General features: G+C 36.9%; 1 protein-coding gene across 1 annotated transcript in view; it reads left to right on the top strand.

Annotated features, from left to right (window-relative positions):
* The window catches only part of LOC145984459 (uncharacterized), a 63,595-nt gene that overhangs the window by 39,484 nt on the left and 5,397 nt on the right, over window positions 1-18,714 (top strand). Inside the window, exons 3-6 of the mRNA XM_083118120.1 lie at window positions 982-1,099; window positions 2,257-2,343; window positions 11,619-11,696; window positions 15,729-15,836. Of these exons, the coding sequence (XP_082974246.1) occupies window positions 982-1,099; window positions 2,257-2,343; window positions 11,619-11,696; window positions 15,729-15,836 (391 nt within the window). The remainder of the gene's footprint in view (window positions 1-981; window positions 1,100-2,256; window positions 2,344-11,618; window positions 11,697-15,728; window positions 15,837-18,714) is intronic.

Below are 18,714 nucleotides of genomic sequence, written 5' to 3'. Positions count from 1 at the left end.
ATGATTTCTCCCCACCACAATGCTATTTTACATAGTCTGGTGTCACGAAATACGCCAGCCTCGGTGGCTGAGTGGTCACGATCTCTTCGACAAGTTTCCAGGTTCATTTTCATCATTACGCATGGGTGTTCTTTTGTGAGTGTCCTTTCACCACTTGTATCTAATCATCATTCATCCTCACACATGCCATTTACCAAGAGTGACAGAAAAGCGACGAAAATGGAAAATTTCATGCCATGTTAAGGATTTGTCACTGTGCTTGTTTTCAGGGAATTAAATAGCTACAATAAGGAACGCTTCATTAGTAGTTAATGAATTCGATTTTCGAATCACTATGTCATGCAACAGCATTTCCAAGATCTTATAACTTTCTCATTTGGCTCTGCCTCCCCGGTGTTGTAGTTTAAACGATGTCGCCTTGTAATCATAGAGTTCTGGGTTCGAAACCCGATTGAAGCCCATTGCACAGTGGTTCCGATACCAGCTTAAAGTGTAAGCCCAGTCCTGATTAAACTATCTGAGTAAAAGAAAATTGCTTAAAATTAACGTTGAAAAGATTCTCTCGGGATATCGACCAGGTGAGTTGTGGGAAAGATTACCGGAATATTTTCCACAACTCACCTGCCAGAGAGAATCTTTTCGTCATTCGTCGGCAGGAAAGCTTCAACACTTACTTAAAATAAACGTTGTCTATTCGAAGAAAAACGTTCTCTATGACAGTTCGAGAACAATTCTTCTTTATTATTTGTTACTTCCACGACTGTCACTTTGACTAATAGTTATCATTATCAATAATGTAAACAATGGAAAAGTGAATATGGCTTAATTCGGTTGAGAGGAAGAAATGGCTTATTTCGACTATTGAAAATAGATAAATTTATAGTGCTTAAAATTAAATATTAAATTGCATGGTATTAGTTCTTTATTGACGTTATATTACTTCTTTCTACGGCACCATAATTAATGTTATTTATGTTTTAGTTCCGGCACAGAGTTGAAGAACAGATTAATGACAGTATGCAACTCTAGCAGAGTAAATGGAAATTTTGCTCGAGATGCTTGTTACGGCTGTTTCGCGAGAGTTCTCAATCAACTACAGGTAAGTTTTGTTAATCAATGTTTATTATTTAAATTATGTTTACTCGTCTTTATTATGATGCCATAGACGTCATGGGTACGTAAAAGCAGCCTTGGAAAGGGAGGGTGATAACGGTGGCCAGATAGTGGTGCTGATCACATCACCTGTGGGACCCTACCTTCCCATGCCCTCTATGTGCCTTCATGGCATGGTGCAAAGTGCCTATACCTATGTTCAAATGTGTGGTGCAGGAATTGTAGCTGTTAAAATATTTTAAAAGTTCAATAAATACGATTTACATTTTGCAAAGCAGTAACCAAACAAAACATTTATTTGGGTTTCGAATAACATATAAAATCAAAAGTAGGAATTTTTGTGCTTCTTCGCGGAATACGTATGTGCTATGTGTGAGTGACTATATATATGTGGGGCTGCTTTAGTTTGAGACCTCACCACATATCGGCTGCGGGCCAAACCACTGTGGTAAGTTGAAACGGCTTAACACAGATCTTGTCAATTGGCCAGGAAATATCGTTCCTGTGGAGAGTGGGCCTCGGATTAGAGCCACACGTTCCTGGCATTGGAATCGATAACTCTGGTGGTGGTCCACCCTTCTGCCTGATATGCCCAATCTGGTGTAGATGATCGCCCGACAAGTATCAGCCACTTGGGAAAGCAACTCGAAATTACTCGTATTTGTTCCGTCCTTACAAGGCTGGTAACATTGTTTGAATACCTATTGTGCCATCTATGGAGTTCAGTAGGGTTGGTTTCCATGCGTGCTTATCTTGAATCCATTTCATTATATATAACACCCCGCATGATTTTGCTCGTTTTCTACAAATATCCTTGCTCGAAATTAAAATTCCTAGCCGAGGGGTGCTTGATCGATTTTGGGGATAGGATGCTTGCATGGATCAACATGAGACAATGCAGTAGTTACACAAATTATCATAACTTGAACTGAAGGAATGCATTATGAACATTTTCTTAACCTGGCGGGATAAGGCAGATATCCATGTACGGAATAAAATGAATTCCGGGCGTATTTTTTTTAATTACTGAAATAAAATGTAAATAAAGAAACTATTAATCACTAATTTCTTACTCTAGTCTCAGAATGTTTTATGCTACTAACACCAACACAATGTACACGATAAAATCTATTTCTATTTCAGAAACCATCCTTCGTTGAGGATTTAAGAAATTGCGCCAAAACTTATTTGAAAGAAGGCAATTATAAACCCTGTACTGATAATCTTACAGTAAGTATCTATTGAAACAACTAAATATTGTGTCACTAATTTCTTATTTTCAGTAGTTTCAATCTAATTTTGAGACATATAGAGTACTAGAAATGTGAGACATGCTGAAAGGCAACATCTCACCACTCGCAAAAGTTGCATAAAACTTCCCTCGCCTGTCTCATTGTCACTTCGTTGTAATATCTCTCAACTTTTGCTCCAAGGTCTTGGGAAAGCAACACTAAAAATTTCCCCTTCAAGCACTGGTGCTCAATGGTGTGATCTTAAGGTGATCTGCATACCGGCCGGTGACAGAACAATTTGGGTTGTAATTCCTCGTTTATCATGGGTTGAAATACCTGGTTTATCATGGTATGAGTGCTATCAAATGGAAGTGTCTTGAAAGTCTCCTTAAAGCTCTACACAGTTCTATGGGCAGGGTTTATAACTTTGGGACGGGTTCTAGAAGACAAGAAATCTGATAGAGGACATTTCTATGATTTCAAAAAGCTGCCTTCCTTTCCGCTAAGGCACGAACTTGCATTGACAGCCGAGACTTGACCCACCCAATGAAGTTCTCGCTGTGCGAGTCCCCTAAGTAAGTATGATTTAACAGTTTATATTTAATGCTTTCTTATTCATTATCTCAAATTTGTCATTCGTCACGCAGCACAAATGCGAATATATTTGAGGTATTTAATAAAATTCTCTTGTAGGAAACAACCACAGCCTGCTGGATCCTGTTCGCTCGAGCAAGCGAGCGATTGGAATCCAGCAGGCGGTGGAAACAATATATTGATTAAAATTATAACATTATACCATGCTGACATTTTCTGCAACATTACGTTGGGATGAGCTGAAAATGTCGAGATAGTGGTGTGCCATAGGTGAATGAGGGTTTTACACCCAAAAAGTCCGATTCTGAAAATAAATTAGAATATAGCACTTAGCTACTAAAGGAAAAGAAAAAAATCAAGACTTAACATTTACTTATTCGGTAATGCCCAGCACCATAGCTAGACATTTTGACGCCCCAGGCAGGTTTATGGTTTGGCGCTTCCCACCACCGTGGACCCCACCGACATTTTATGTGCGTCCTTCCATATTTTCTTTGCCTTGGTTTATGATATTTTGCGTCCTTCAATTTGAAATGAGGAAACAAAGAAAAGCTCATTAATAATAATACAGGTTACGTTTAAAGATTCGTAGTTTCAATTTCTGATTTTAAATTAAAGTTAAGCATATTTAAGGTATTTCAGTTATGTCTTATGTCTGAAGAACAAAATTACTACTGCTTTGGGGAACAGAAAATTCCTGTGTTACCAGAATATACCTCTGCCAAGTGTAAATTTCTCCGCCTCATATTCTTACTTTCTTGTCTTTTTTTATTCTAAAAAGAAAACCTTCAATGGCGCCCTCTGTACACTGCACCCTAGGCTTCAGTCCTCTTCTCGCTACGAGCATGGTAATGTTCTTCCGTTAGGAAGACTGACAAGACCTAAATGTAAGGCGCCTCTGCTTACTCTTAGAGAATCCATAACAATTTTTTCCTACCCCATCCCCCCCCAAAAAAAAATCCGCCACTAATTTTTATCCATACAATACTGCATACAGGAATTTCTTAGTCATGGTAATAACTGTTTCTTTTTACTTGTCAGAACTGTAGTTACATTTTTTCATGTATTTTATCTGACATTCTTTTACTTGAGGATAGCCCTGACAAAGAGAAGTTAAAGACAATCCACCAGCAATCTTTCTTCAGATATAATCGAAATTTTTAGCATACAATGGTAATTGTGCATTATCCACCAATTCTCTCGTCTTCAGGAGAACGATATATTTTTGCTGTGGTAGGGTTCGCACCTACGACAGGGTTTTTACTACAAATTCGATGTACTGAACTACTCCACGGCACCTCCAGGAATTCCATACCTAATTTTTGCTCTGTTTAGGTTAATAGATATTTATAGTTTCTGAGGCGCAACCACAGGAAGCTCCCCCAACCTTAGATGGAAATCAATTCTGGGGGGGGGGGCAAGAGGGGGAAAACATTGACCATCAAGGGCACCTGCAAGGGGGCACAGAAGAGCAATTGTCCCACTCGATTTCAAATTCTATGCAAATGAAAATACATTTCGTAAAATGTGCCAGTGGAGGCACATGGCACAGTGGTTCTGATTCCACTTTAAACTGTAGGTCCAGTCCCAATTACCCTTTCTGTGCATAAAGTGGACTTAAAACAACAATTCAATCAATCAACCTTATTTTACATCGCTCCATGTTGCATATTATGTGAAACATATATTGTACATAAAAGATATAGGTACATGTTTTATGTACAAAAAATATATATTCGGAATGCATTTGTCATGCATTTTCTGCCTTTGAAAAATACAATTTGTGTGCTTGTTTTACATTATTAGTTAATGTGAAATTGAACGTTGTAATGGTCGGATTGACCATTACTGGTTTTTGTATATTGAAATAATTAATTGCTGGCCAGCTGCAAGGTGTAGGGTTAATTAATATGTTTCCATGAGTGTACTTTTATGTTATTATTGCACGTAAGTGTATGTGCTTAATGAATTCTGCTTTACTGGATATTAGATTCCCCTGTTTTATAGCTCCCCAGTGGGAGAGCTGTCTTTCAAAAGACCGTTGCAGTGGAAAATTCCAGTGCTACGGGAGACAAGTCCACGGACGTACCACCACGACTATAAAAAGGCCAGTTGGGCTTTAGGAAAACACAGTTATTTCCCATCTTTTCGACGGCGACGAAACTTCCTCGAGTTTAGTCCACTTTTGGTGACTAGACTGATATAAGAATGTAGCATTTGGTGTAAGCCAACCCCTGTTTGCTGTCCAAAGTCCCCTTTAGAAAAGCTCTGGACATTTGGATATTTCCTTATTGAATAATTGATGCCCAAAGGAAAGAGTAAAGACGTAAGGAAACGCATTTGTAATGAACGGAATATCATTTAAGCTGAGGGTAGGCCCGCAGAGATAGTTTTGCTAACTCTGCGGTAAAGGAAGTTCCGATGGTGTAAGCCATAGGTGCGCAATTTTGTTGATTTAAAGTTTTGTTAATTTGGTCTATGCAAGACACACATGGAAACGCTATGTATATACGTATATAACAACGTAAAATAAACCCATATAATCCTACTCGAAATGTTCTGATTTAAGAATTAACTCTAAGAACTACAGTACTGTCCATTTTAAACCAGTTGTTTATTCAGTTTTCTGTACATGTGTAACGAACCAGGGACTAAAAATATAAATGTTATGCGAAACCCCCCTTTCGTAATTTCGGCGTTAATATAATCTGCTCGCTTGGCACACAGGGTAAGGTGGAAGGAGAGATTAGAAAGGATTTTACAAGGGAAGCAATCCAGAAGGCCGGGTAGAAACAAGGGAGTGGGGGGCCGCCTTTCGCAACGTTTTGAAAAAATATTTCAAATCTTTTGTTCCAACACAAATGCTTTAGCACCGACTTATACCCCCTTTTTGCGTCATTTACGAGGATAATAACGTATTTGATACAACAACAACAACAACAACAACAACAACTACTACTACTACTACTACTACTAATAATAATAATAATGATGATGATAGTGTTGTTGTTGTCATTATTATTATTATTATTAATTTTGGTTGGTACGTTTATCCTGTTACTTGCCCCCAGACAAAAATTCGTGGTTGCGCCTCTGGAAAACTGCTTTTCTATTTAAGTCTCTGCAATGACGGCTTCTCTTTTAATGTTCAGAAAAACACAATTGTAGGAACTCATTGTTGAAAGGTTTAATTTATCTTAACACTGAATGACAGATTGTGAAGTGTCTCTTTCCCTAATTATTGTGTGCATATGACGCATGCGTTTGGGAGGGGGAGGCTAATGGTTGGTTCTGAGAAGGAGTTAGCTCCCCCCTAGCCCTTTCCAAACTACGCCCACACATGCATGTGGGATTGAGACCGGCAGTCGGTAGGTAGGCCCTGGCCCTCATGGACTGTTGCACACGGGTTATTTGGAAAAGAAATGCAGAAGGGAAAATTCCATTGCTTCCTCCTTGAATTCGAACACTTTAAAATTACTCAATAGATGGCAGCACATATTTCATTTCACTTTTCTCAAAGATAACACACAATGTCTCTTTCTTTAGATAATTGTTTACCTCAGAAAATGTATATTTTAACGTTTTATTTATATGTAAATAAATTGAAAATACCATTATATATGTTTGTGAAAAATATTCATACGCTGGAATCTCTTGCGGTAATTCGTAAGTGAAAATGTGATAAATAAATGAAATTTGTTGTTTAACCGAGGGAAAGCTCATGTAAAATGGTGCCTACATCTCATCGGGAAGAAATCTTGCCATTGCACACCGGCAAGATTAGTCCCGGAGACGGACATAATAAGTTTTGGAAAGTAACTGTAGTTCCTATTTGTTAATAGTAGTCAATTTTATCTCTGTACAGAGGGCCAGGCCGATGATTTAAATAGAATAAAGTTATTATCGTCAACAAATTAAAATAAGACCATTTTACTGCTAATTTATCTTTATTATTAATATTTTCTGTCTATTCTTTACCACTATGTTTAGCTCTCAAGGGAGAGGTTGTTCCCCACTTCAAGGTAAATAGAGGATTTATCGGTTTGGTTTATATTACTCTGCTTTTCTGCCACTGTGGGCGAATCGCGAAGATGAAAATGTGTGATGATATGAATAAATTGATGAAGGGATCAGAGCTACTGATTCTAGGCAAAATGCGATTTTCTTATTTTATTCACCTACTTTATAACACCATTAAGCCTTGTTTCCATGATTATGAAAAAATAAATATGCTGACCAACTCAGTAATATATTTTATTAAAAACATAAACTAAACGTAACGTTTCAACCTTCTAGCAAGGTCTTCTTCAGACTCTGTATCAAGTACAAAAGTTACTGCCTTGGTCAGCATATTTATTTTTTCATACCTACTTTATGCCTAGAAAAGGCGAGAAAATTATTCCTTAGCAGAATGTTATGCAGACATATACCGGTAAGGGCCGACTCCCGTGGCGGAGTGGTTAGAAAATCGCGCTAAGGCGCCAGGGCACCCGGGTTCGAATCCCGGCCTGGGCATGGGTGTTTGTAAGTATCCATTCATCATTTTCATTATATCATCATTCATCCCCATCTTCGCAATTAGCCAAAAGTGGCACAAAAGCGAAGTGAAATAAACTAAATAATATATATATATATATATATAAATACCGGTAAAGTATCCAGTTTTAATCTCTTGACAGAAGGAGAAAGAAGTAGACAGTCCTGTCCTACAATTTCTGAAAAAGAAAAAAATATTTTCACAATGGGACTAAAGAAAGTTTGGTTTGGTTTGAGTTGGTGTTTTAAGTCCACTTTATGCACAGGAAGGCTAATCGGGACTGAACCTACAGCTTAAAGTGGGATCCGAACCACTTGTGCCTCCACCGGGTATCGAACCCGGGACCCCTTGATTACAAGGCGGGACTAAAGAAAGTGTTTTCACAATTTTGTGTTCCTGTAACATAAACTACAATACAACATATCTCAGTCATTTTTTTTTAATGATGAAATTGCGGTTTGATAATTCTTGCATAGAATACGCATGAAATAATAAGTAAAATGCATTTTGGAAATATTATTGATGTCTTTCTCACAAGCTGGTTTGATTTAAATCAGGTTGATTTTAAATAGCGATTTAAATCACATTAAAGAAATAATTTATAGAATAATGTACGTAAGGAATTTGTAGATATCAGAATCTCTTTTGGTGAAAGTATATTAATTTCTTAATCATTTAATATTGTTTATTAGGCTCTGAGAAAGGAAACAAAATATATGTACTGATGGGGTGAAGCTCATAGAAAACCAAATGTAATATGTAAACTGTAAAAACACTTTAATTTCTCTTAATTTAAAATTCAATAACTTTTATAGGCAAAAATAGCAAAACATTGACTAGAATAATATACGTACAAAATACTAATCATGTTAAACCGTAAATACTGTCATTATCATTAAGCTGTAAATTTACATGGCAGCTTATACATTGCAAACTATCATTTAAAAAAATCACCAAAATTCACCTATTCTGTACAAGAACTGTTAAAAATATTTTAAATTACAATTATATAGTACATCCAAAATGTTTTAATTTCACCGGAAGAAAAGTTTTTTGAATTTTTTATAGTTTCATTAACACACTCAACAGACATTTCTATAGTAGATTCATGTACATACTATCGAAACAGACAAATATGTTCACATATATTTTTTTTATTTGCTCTAATCAAATTGTTCAAATAGTTTTCAGGGCTGTTTACCAGAAAAGCCTTTCTATAAAAAGATATATATTTACATGTACGGTGCCAAAATAAAAACATTCAAGCAATTTTAAGCGTGTTTTTAAAGAAAACAAAACATATATTTAAATAAAAGAGTCATCAAAACTGATTTTTTAAAATTAAAAATCATGATTTTTATCCACCCTGCTTTCTCACACGAGGCGTTATACTTACGTAAGGCACGTATCCAGAAATTCTTTTCGGGGGGGAGGGGCCAAGCAACATATTTTCTTAGAGGTATAGAGAGTGTTTAAGGTCAGTGGAGGCGATTGGGGTGGGCAAGGAAAGTTTACTTTCTCTTGGTAGACAAGGCTTAGCATTAAGAGGCCATAGAGGGGATGGGATCAACTGACCCCAAAATCGTCGCCATTGTTTAAGGCTGCCATTTTTATCACAAGGTGAAATCGGGACTTTCTTGGCACTCGAATCCTCTGTTGCAATGCATGAACATTGTGTGGGTGCCGAAACCTTCTCAGTATGTGTATGTTTGTCCATTTCTTCTCATCAGGCATCAAAACATCTATGGTGTCTGAGTATTTTTACGAAGCTGTTACGCACAGAATGGACACTCCACTCGACAACGCGAGATTCAAACTGTGGGCCATGAAGTGAACGTAGACATCTCTCGGATACGTCTCTCTGATTCGAGTCTGCTCACCACTGATGTGTCTTCCCATGTTTGTTGCTTCATCAAAGCCGAAACCCACAAAATTGTTCATATTTAGTGTTCAAAATTGTTTGTCACAGCTTCAGCAGTCATGTCATCGGCATCAAACAGAGGAAGTCTTCTCAAACACAGCAAAAGAAAAATAATGCACAGTGAAAACTCTGCGTTTCCAACACATCTCAAGTTTCGTCTCCAAGTATAATAAAATGTTGACTCATTTATCTCGGACACATTTTTTTAATCAGCTCACCAGAAATTTTTATCATTTCGTATTGGATAACTGGACAGAAGTAAAACGGGTTCTTCCTGCAGGTTTGGAGGATATGATCCTTCAGGTTATTGTCGCCTGCCTTCGCACCTAACCTTAACAAAGCCATAATTTCCAATCCTTGTGACTTGGATATTCAAGACTTAGGACCGAAGGAACACGCACGTTTGGAATGAGCCAATCAACGTTTCACACAGTTGCGGCACGTCAACGAATTGTGAAACTGTCCCTTGCCGCTTCGGTGTGAAATCTCCGTAAGTGGGCCACTGTCATCGTCACCTCGGCAGCTCGTGTTGACTACAGAAGAAAAATGTGTCAACAGCCGGTGTGAATGCCCCTAAATTTTCTTCCTTCCCCTTCATTCTGTGCTTGTTCATTAAACAGGCAAGATCTTACGATTTGGCACACACAGGAGATGTGTAGTACTATGTAGACATTTTAGCGAGAATTGCAGGCCCGACCAGGACCGGAACCAGGGCTTTTGGCATACCGTGCCATTGCTCTACGAACTGAGCTACCAACAGCGACAGCAAAAAATCAGCTCAGTTGGCAGAACCTCATTTTATTTAATGTAAATAGCAAACTTTCGGGGGAGGCTCGAGCCCCTGAGCCCCTCCTTGGATACGTGCCTGCCCCAGTCGTTGTAGGTTTCCATGGTCGGGTTACGTTACTCATTCGTAGCTTCCCAATTTCCTCACGATGGTGGGTGGCCACCGGTCGCATGCACTGGCCGAAATCTCAGGAGAAAAATTGTCACGCTCCCCCCCCCCCCCCAACCAGGATATTTTAACCAGCGCGCGTCCCGTAGCCCGAGCCGAAAACCTGACGTCTAGGACCCCACCCGACGGTCACGGTACGGGATTTCAATATTCATACCATGATTATTTATTGATGGTTTTTACGCTGTAATTTTTTGATTGATTGATTTGTTTTTTTAAGTCCACTTTATGCACAGTAAGGCTAATCGGGACTGGACCTACAGTTTAAGTAAGATCCGAACCACTATGGGCATCCACCGGGTATCGAACCACTGCGCCATCGGGGAGGCCCTTTTTTACGCTGTAATGTTCACTTACTTCGAAGTAAAAGTTATTAAGAGAAGAGAGGTAAAGTAACATATGCAAAACTAAACCTAATATATTACCATATTTATTTATAAAAAATTGTAAATAAAGTAATCAATCCCAATAATACGATAGAAATTACGTGAAAAACAGTTAGAATAGCTTTGAGAATTTAATTGTACACAAAATTTTCTCAAACTAGTCATTTTCGATTTCGTGACACACTGTGCTGATACTCAGAGGCGTGCACTGAAAGGAGTTGATCCATCAAATGATATTCTGCTTGGTTGGCTTTGACTCTCAAGGGGAATATTGTACGATTGATTTTAATTTCATTGTTTGTTTAAAATTGAATATCATATGTAGTCAGAAATTAACCAACCCGTTTCAAGAAGGGTTAAATTAGCGTAATATTCCTAATTAACATGTCGAATGATTCATTCATTCTTGTTCCGTTTTACAAAAGGAAAAATTTGTTACTAGTTGGTTGATTTGTTTAGCGTTGCTTATTTGTGGCAATGAACTAACCGTGAAATGAAATATGATAGCTATCGCGAGGTTCAAGCTCGGAATTTATTGAATGCATGAGCTTCATTTGTATAGATACAATGTATTATTATTCTCCATTGGAAAAGTTATTCACGCATCAAGTTCCATACGGATGGAATCCTTATCTAAAATTGCCTCCTCCACAAAAAAGAAAAAATTCTGAACATCGAACGAAACGAAAAGTAATGCTTGTTAATTTAAACTGTCAAGTCACGATTCTTACAACGCCACTCTAACCTTGTAGAAATTGTAAAATTTTATCTCCATTATTATTATTATTATTTTATTACCTGGCCCTCCAAGAATGATTATTTGAAATTGGCATCGAAAGTGATCAACCTATTTTTTTAATGAAGAACCATTCTTTTCCAGAAGGCAAGCTCAAATGATTCCGCTGGAGTATTGACCAATTTCGAAGAATGTGTAAGGGATGTGATAAAACGAGACGTTGTAAGTATGGACAATGTTCTTGTGCTCTACCTTTTTCCTTTATTACTTCTCGCAATGTAGAACAAACAATGCCAGATTTTGTTTCCTTAATATCACGTTGATTAGCTATATCATTACCAAGGCTCGGATGTTGATGAGCTAAATAAAAAATGTCAAAAAATGACCTATTGGAAGACCTTAAAATTCTTGAAAAATAATCTAAAACTTTTAAAAAATGACCTAAAAATATTTTTTGCACTGAAAATGAAAGCTTCATTTTTTCATAAATTACAATATATAGTAGTCGAATAATTCGATAAAACCCGTTGTTTGGTGGTTTAAACTACTGAAGCAAAGAGATAAAAGCTATTAAGTGCTAATGTAGTTTTCTTCATTTTTACTTCAAGGTTACAGAAAGTACACCAAAAGGATTTTCTGTATTTTCATTCAGAGTGAACCTTTCATGATACAGTAGTCGGCCAGCATCTGAAAATACAGCTGTGGTTTTCTTGTATCAGATTATATATGTTTAAATATTGTGACTAATTTTACTTTAAAACTACAGCTTAAAGCGATAATAGAGGGAACATCAAAGTAGGGTTCACACAAAGTATTTTAAGTTTGCTGGAGGAAAAATAAATTTACCACAATAAATTATTTAATGCATTTCCAAACATTTCAGTTAAAATAATATTGTAATTTTCCATTGACCGTCTTTTCGATTAATGGCGAACTTGCTAGAAGGACCATGTCATGAAATTTAAATATGTAAGTTATGCTAGTAAATGCACTTCAAATTCACGAAACGACAAGGGAGGGGACTAAAAGCCTAAAAGTGAAGAAAAATTAAAAAAGAACAGCAAAAAATACTGAAAAAAATTACCTAAAAGCCAAAAAGGACGAAAAATGCAAAAAAATGCAAAATAAAAATAATGTTTTCTGATTCTAACTGAAAGGAAACGGACTGGTATCAGGTTTAGCATTGTTTTCAAGGCTCAGAAAGAAAAATGATTTGTCATCAACTTCCGAGACCTAATTATTACTTAACCTCATACACACTCACAGAGGGAGCAAAATAATCGACAGGGAAAATCAAAGAACTACAATTTAAAATGCGGATTTTGATATTGATATTGTTGAGTTGGTGTTTTAAGTCCACTTTTTGCGCAGTAAGGCTAATTGGGACTGGACCTACAGTTTAAAGTGGGATCGGAACCACTATGTGCCTCCACAGGGTATCGAACCCGGGTCCCCTTGAAAATGAGGGTACATATCTGTCACATTCACATATAGGGTGCGAATGAACGTGGGGATGCCTGGAGATTCTTCTCCTCCGCCCCCAACTAGACCCAAGTGTATTGCAATAGAGATAATTTTTCATCCTTTCACGGATGTTTTTATCCTCACAGCAATACAACAGTCATATTTTATACTACTACAACACTATTACTTGCACTACATTTTTCAATGTAAACTTATTTATTGGTCGCTTTGGACTGTCAAATGTCATCAGTACAATGGATAACAAACAACACATACGACTTTATGATCAAGAACTATTTAATAATATTTTAAGTATTTATTTCTGTTGGATAAAAAGTAATATAGTAACACATTTAATTAAAAAAGTTCAGAGAAAGGGACAATCTACATTAAATTCTTGCACAAAAAGTCAGCGCAGTCGAAATTTCATGTATGAACAAATGTTAATTTATTTTAATAATGGTTCAGTAGGGTATATGATATATACGTATATAATAAAACTAATATACGTGTTGCAAAATGTAACAACATCAGTTTAATGCATGCTCGGAAAGGACATTTGTAAGAGGAAATAAATGTGTGATTTATTCTTAATAATAATAATAATAATAATAATAATGTACATTTATCCCCATGGGAAATCTATCTAGATCCTACTATGTACGAGATCTTCAAAAGTAAAAGTTTTACTCCAACATTACACGTATATGTGTGTGTGGGGGGGGAGTGTTGGTGTGTGTGCATACATGATATATACGCGCGTGCCTGTTTTATTGCAATAAAATATATTATTACTTTAGTACTGATATAAGTTTATTTATTTTTATTTCGTATGTGAATCACATGCAAACAAATTGCAATTAAACTGTAATTTTCTAGCTAATGGGTTAACTAGTAACTTTATTCGCAATAACCGTGCATTTGTAGTTTAAAAATTCAGTATAAAGTGACAGAGTTTTTAATCCTTTTGTAAGGTAAGAGACACAAATTTTGTCCCAATTTTTCGCCATGTCTATCTGCGGAAAATTTTCCTCACAGATTGGACTTTCGACATCATTATTCTCGCTGTTGCTGTCGTCACTTTTTCATACCTGGAAACTGTATTAAATTATATAAGAGCTCTGAATTTTATTTTATCTTCGTTGACTAACTCCTTACTTGGAAACCAAGGAAAATGATCTGTATATTCGATTGTTAGCACCAAGAAAAATTAATTTCATAAGTACCTACTTTCGGCAAAACCCAAAAAGGTGTTCCTGATTTCATCCCCCTAATTCCGCCGGGACATGTTTCGTGAAAACAATGTGAATTATCCATTTTTCTCCATGTCTATCTCTGGAATATTTTTCCTCACAGATTAGATATTCAGCATCATATACTTCATCATGGCAGTTGTCGTCAGTAGAGCCGTATTGAAAGTCGTCACTGTTCTCCACTCAAACCTTCTCCCTTCATGACCTTTTCGAGTTTCGCTAGGAACATTGTTCAGCTTGCTTGGTGCATTGTATCCCAAATCCTTGGCACTGCATCGACTTTCATCTTCGTTACATTCTTAATATCCCATTGTTTCCGGGGCCTCATATGAAACAAAAACGAAAAATATGAGGGGACTAAAATAGGAACTCTCAAACTAACATGGCGTATCCTTCCTTCTCAACAGTGAACCTGACGACAAACAACTGAAGACTAAAATTGGTAAACGATGTAAGTGCCACAATAATTCAAACACCGTTTTCCACGTTAAACTGTGAAATGTGCCATGCTTTATAATGTGCTAAACTTGAAAAGTGGCTGGTAGCCCTCTAAGTAGTTCAAAGACGTGTAAAGAGGTCACTAGTGTGAACGTTCTTACGGGCTGATGCGAGGAACGATGCGATTACCCAACACTTTCGCTTTTGGCACTTACAACGTTTACCACTTTTATTCCTCACTCACACACCCTTCTATTGATAAAGTACCTAAGTCAATGACATTCAGAGAATATAAAAACAACGCTTACGCTAGGCGTAAAAGACATTGAGAGAACTCACCTTACCAAGAAAACGAAAAATCTTAGTAAAACCAGAACAGAAGTTTCCTGGATCATTAAACGTTCGCAACTGGTTCTGTTTGCCTTCCTCCTCTAAAAACAGGTTCTGCTGGCAGAACCGAGAAAACTGAAGAAGTGGAAAGTAGGCGCGGGTTGAGACCATACTTTATAAAGTATTTTGTAGGAGGGGCACACGAGTAAATATCGCACAAAAATGACTGACTATAAATTAATCCTGTGTGAAAAAAATATGTTGTGAATGATGTGTGAATAAATCACGGTGAAGTTAAGCAAAATACGTGTTCAGCAAAAGGCATTAATTTTCATTTCTATGAAGAGACGATAATTAGGAAAGATGTTATCCACACGATGGGTCATTTGCAGGGGATGAAGGTGGAAAATTTATGATTTCCACGTAACAGCATTCAACAGTTAGCTGTCTGTGAAGTCCAAATTTACACAACCTTTCTATTTTAATGCATTTCAAAGTTTGTTTCAAGTCCACTTTATGCAGATTGCCTAACTTGTTACTAGACCTACAATTTCAAGTGCGATCCGAACAGTATGTATCTCCGGCGGCGGCGGAGATCGAAACCTGGACCCCTTGATTACAAGGCACAAGGCGACAGCGTTACAACTATTCCATTGGGGAAGGCCTTTGTTGCAGTTTGTGTGTGTGTGTAGTAGTAGTAGTAGTAGTTATTGTAGTAGTTTTATATACTAATAGTACTTCTTATTGATGGCTTGCATTCTTGTTCTAGGTTCGAAAATGCATAGAAGAAGTAAAGCGTCATGGAACTAAGTCTGATGATATAAATGATTTCATTAATACCGCACTCTGTGTCAATACTAAAATAGGAAAATGTCTGGTGAGTAGTAGACCTTCTTTCATGTTGTAGCTTATCAAGTGCATAATGTAAAAAGTACATTCTGATTAGTGTCATTATGTGGTAAAATGTGTAAAGTGTGTTATTCAGATTTGCTTCCGTACCAATTCCACAATGATTAAACATATTTCCTTGGAGTAAACGTTTGAGGCTGCCAAATCTGCATAAACTTGTAATCCTGTAATACAATAATTTATCGGTGTTTATTCGGCCTGTTCCTATATGCTGATTTTCCCAACAGCAGTGGTAATTTTGACTTTAAGCATACGCGATAACATTGAAAAAGTTAATTTATATTAAGAAAAAGCGTATGTGGCACGGTACGTCTCAAAGAGCACGAATTTATCTTAGTGTGAAGTGACTACCTGGCATCAGGACACATTTCCAGGAAGATGAAATTGACGGGGGGAGCAGGTCGTGCTAGATTCGGAATCCCACACAAACGATTTAAAAGATTGTCGCATGGGAGTGTATGATGACTGATAAATAAGCTGATCAAGCTGAACATTGAAGTCACATGATAGATAAATATTTTCTATCTTGATAGAATAAAGTCTTACTGTACGGACACGGTTCGTATTAACCCTTCTTACTTCCATGTTCTGTGTACGAGAAAATCTGACGTACTCTCCGATGAGCAATCTTGTATTTTAATGCCGTCTCACACATTGTTTCTTTTCTTGCTTTACATCGGTGTAGAACCCCTGTATTTTAAGGAGAATTCACACCGAAGAGACACGCGACACGCGACACGAGAGTTACACACCGAAGAGACAAGGTGCACGAGACACGCGACAAGACACACTTGTTATTTGGTCAGTTCGCCTGATGGTACCGATATAATTGCATTAATCAGTTTATTATTCACCCGAGAAAAACGTAACATGAGACATTGTTACATGTAAATCACGTTGTAGAATTTGTGCAAGTTATTGAAACTAGGGAGAGGCATGTTGTGCATGAGAAAACTGAGAAATAATATGCACTGACCTCAAACTATATACGCACAGAATAAATATTCACTGGCAGTGGCGGCTGGTGGTCTGACTTTATGGGTGTGCACTTCAGCATCGCCTCCAGAAGAAATGTTTTATCACTCCTCTCAAATACTTGCTCCCTTTTCCCTTTTTTCCATAATGATGCTAAATGTATTGGTAACCCAAGTTATGAACACCTTTTACTGAAAATGAGACTATAGAAGAGTTTTATTTCATATAAAATATTAATTTTTACAAATTTGAATTTTCTGTCGATCACGAAAAGAGAGATGTTATTGGGTATAGATAATTCAACGTTCGATAACCTGACAAAATCACTATAAACATAGAAATGCCGATCAACAATATTCAATATTATTGTCGATTTGCAAAATATTTAGTAAAAACTTTTCCCCTTCGCTCCTCTGATAAATATGAACAAGAATAATAACAACATTTGCATACATCAAACAAGTAGGATCGGGCGGGCGAGTACCCAGGGCGCCAAACCGGGACATCCTCCTTGATTAGAACCAAATCCTAAGCGTGAGTTTTTTTTAAAGTCCACTTTATACACAGAAAAGCAAACAGAGACGATCTACAATTTAAAGAGGGGTCCGAACCACTACGTGTCTCCACCAGCTGTGTGGCTATTTGTTTTAAGAAAAATTGGATTGTTGACAACAATTAATTGAGGCTACTGCTGAATAACTTAATAAGTATATTGCAAAATCATCTAAGCTAAGAGATTATTGTTGCTTTGATGTCATTATGTAGGTATTAAATAAACACATACCTACAATAAACGTGTTCTTTAACAGCATTATAGTATTTTTAAAATAAGGCTATTATTTTTCGTCATTAAAACCGTAAATATATAACATAGTTATATTGGAGGAATGTGGAAAGTAGAGGGAGCCAAAATTCCATCTCTCCCGGGTGAAAATTTTATCTTGAGCCACTCCTGCAAACAAGGTAGCCGATCCAACGACAACGTGCAGAAAATCAGTTGTAATCCATCTAGCAGTTGTTTATTTCTAACGACCATCTGACCAAACCAACAAACTCAAGCGAAATCAAGAAAATGAATAAAAAATATTAAAGAAAATGACAGCACTCACTCAGCCCACACTGCTCTGCTTCATACTTCAGAATTTGTCTTATCCTTCCGTCTTATCTGTCTTATTACTGCAGTCGCTGCGCGCTTTGTACGTACGTTACGACGTTGACTGATCTATTTGGACTAAAGTGCTTCTTTATGCTGGCTTTCTCAAATAAAAGCAGTCAGGTAAATGGCCAAAATACGGTCTCTTAACACGATATTGAAGGCAAATTACAGCCGATAACTGCATCAAAAAACTTGATAAAGCGAAAAGAACGTTGTGTTTAAATCTTAAAACATAGTTTAAACATTGGGAGAGGCATGTTGTGCATGAGAAAACTGAGAAATAATATGCACTGACCTCAAACTGTATACGCTAGACTTTTCATCCTGAATAAAGCGAATACCTAAACACTAGAGAAATGGTTCTCAACCTTCGTGAAACCATGTCTCGGTATTTTTTTAAGTCAATGCCCTTAGCCGAAGAATTTTCCTCGTAAATCTTTACAGTACTTAAGATTTTATGCATGAATTAACATGTACCTATGAAATTAAATATTGATAAATAGATTCTAACATAATCATAAAGAGTAATAATAGTTTGATTACGTGTGTAGGATTGTTGACAAATATAAAAATATTAAACACAAAGTGGTAACGTTGTCTCCTTGTAATTAAGTGATCCCGGGTTCGATAACCGGTGGAGGCACCGGGCAGATCCAGTTCTGATTAGTCTATTTGTGCATAAAATGGACTTAAAAAACGAAAACTCACAACTCAA

Source organism: Lepisma saccharinum, chromosome 2 (assembly GCF_977018435.1).
Source record: "Lepisma saccharinum chromosome 2, izLepSacc3.1, whole genome shotgun sequence".
Taxonomy (NCBI): domain Eukaryota; kingdom Metazoa; phylum Arthropoda; class Insecta; order Zygentoma; family Lepismatidae; genus Lepisma; species Lepisma saccharinum.
The sequence above is the reverse complement of the archived record's forward strand: the minus strand, read 5'-3'. Positions and strand labels throughout refer to the sequence as shown.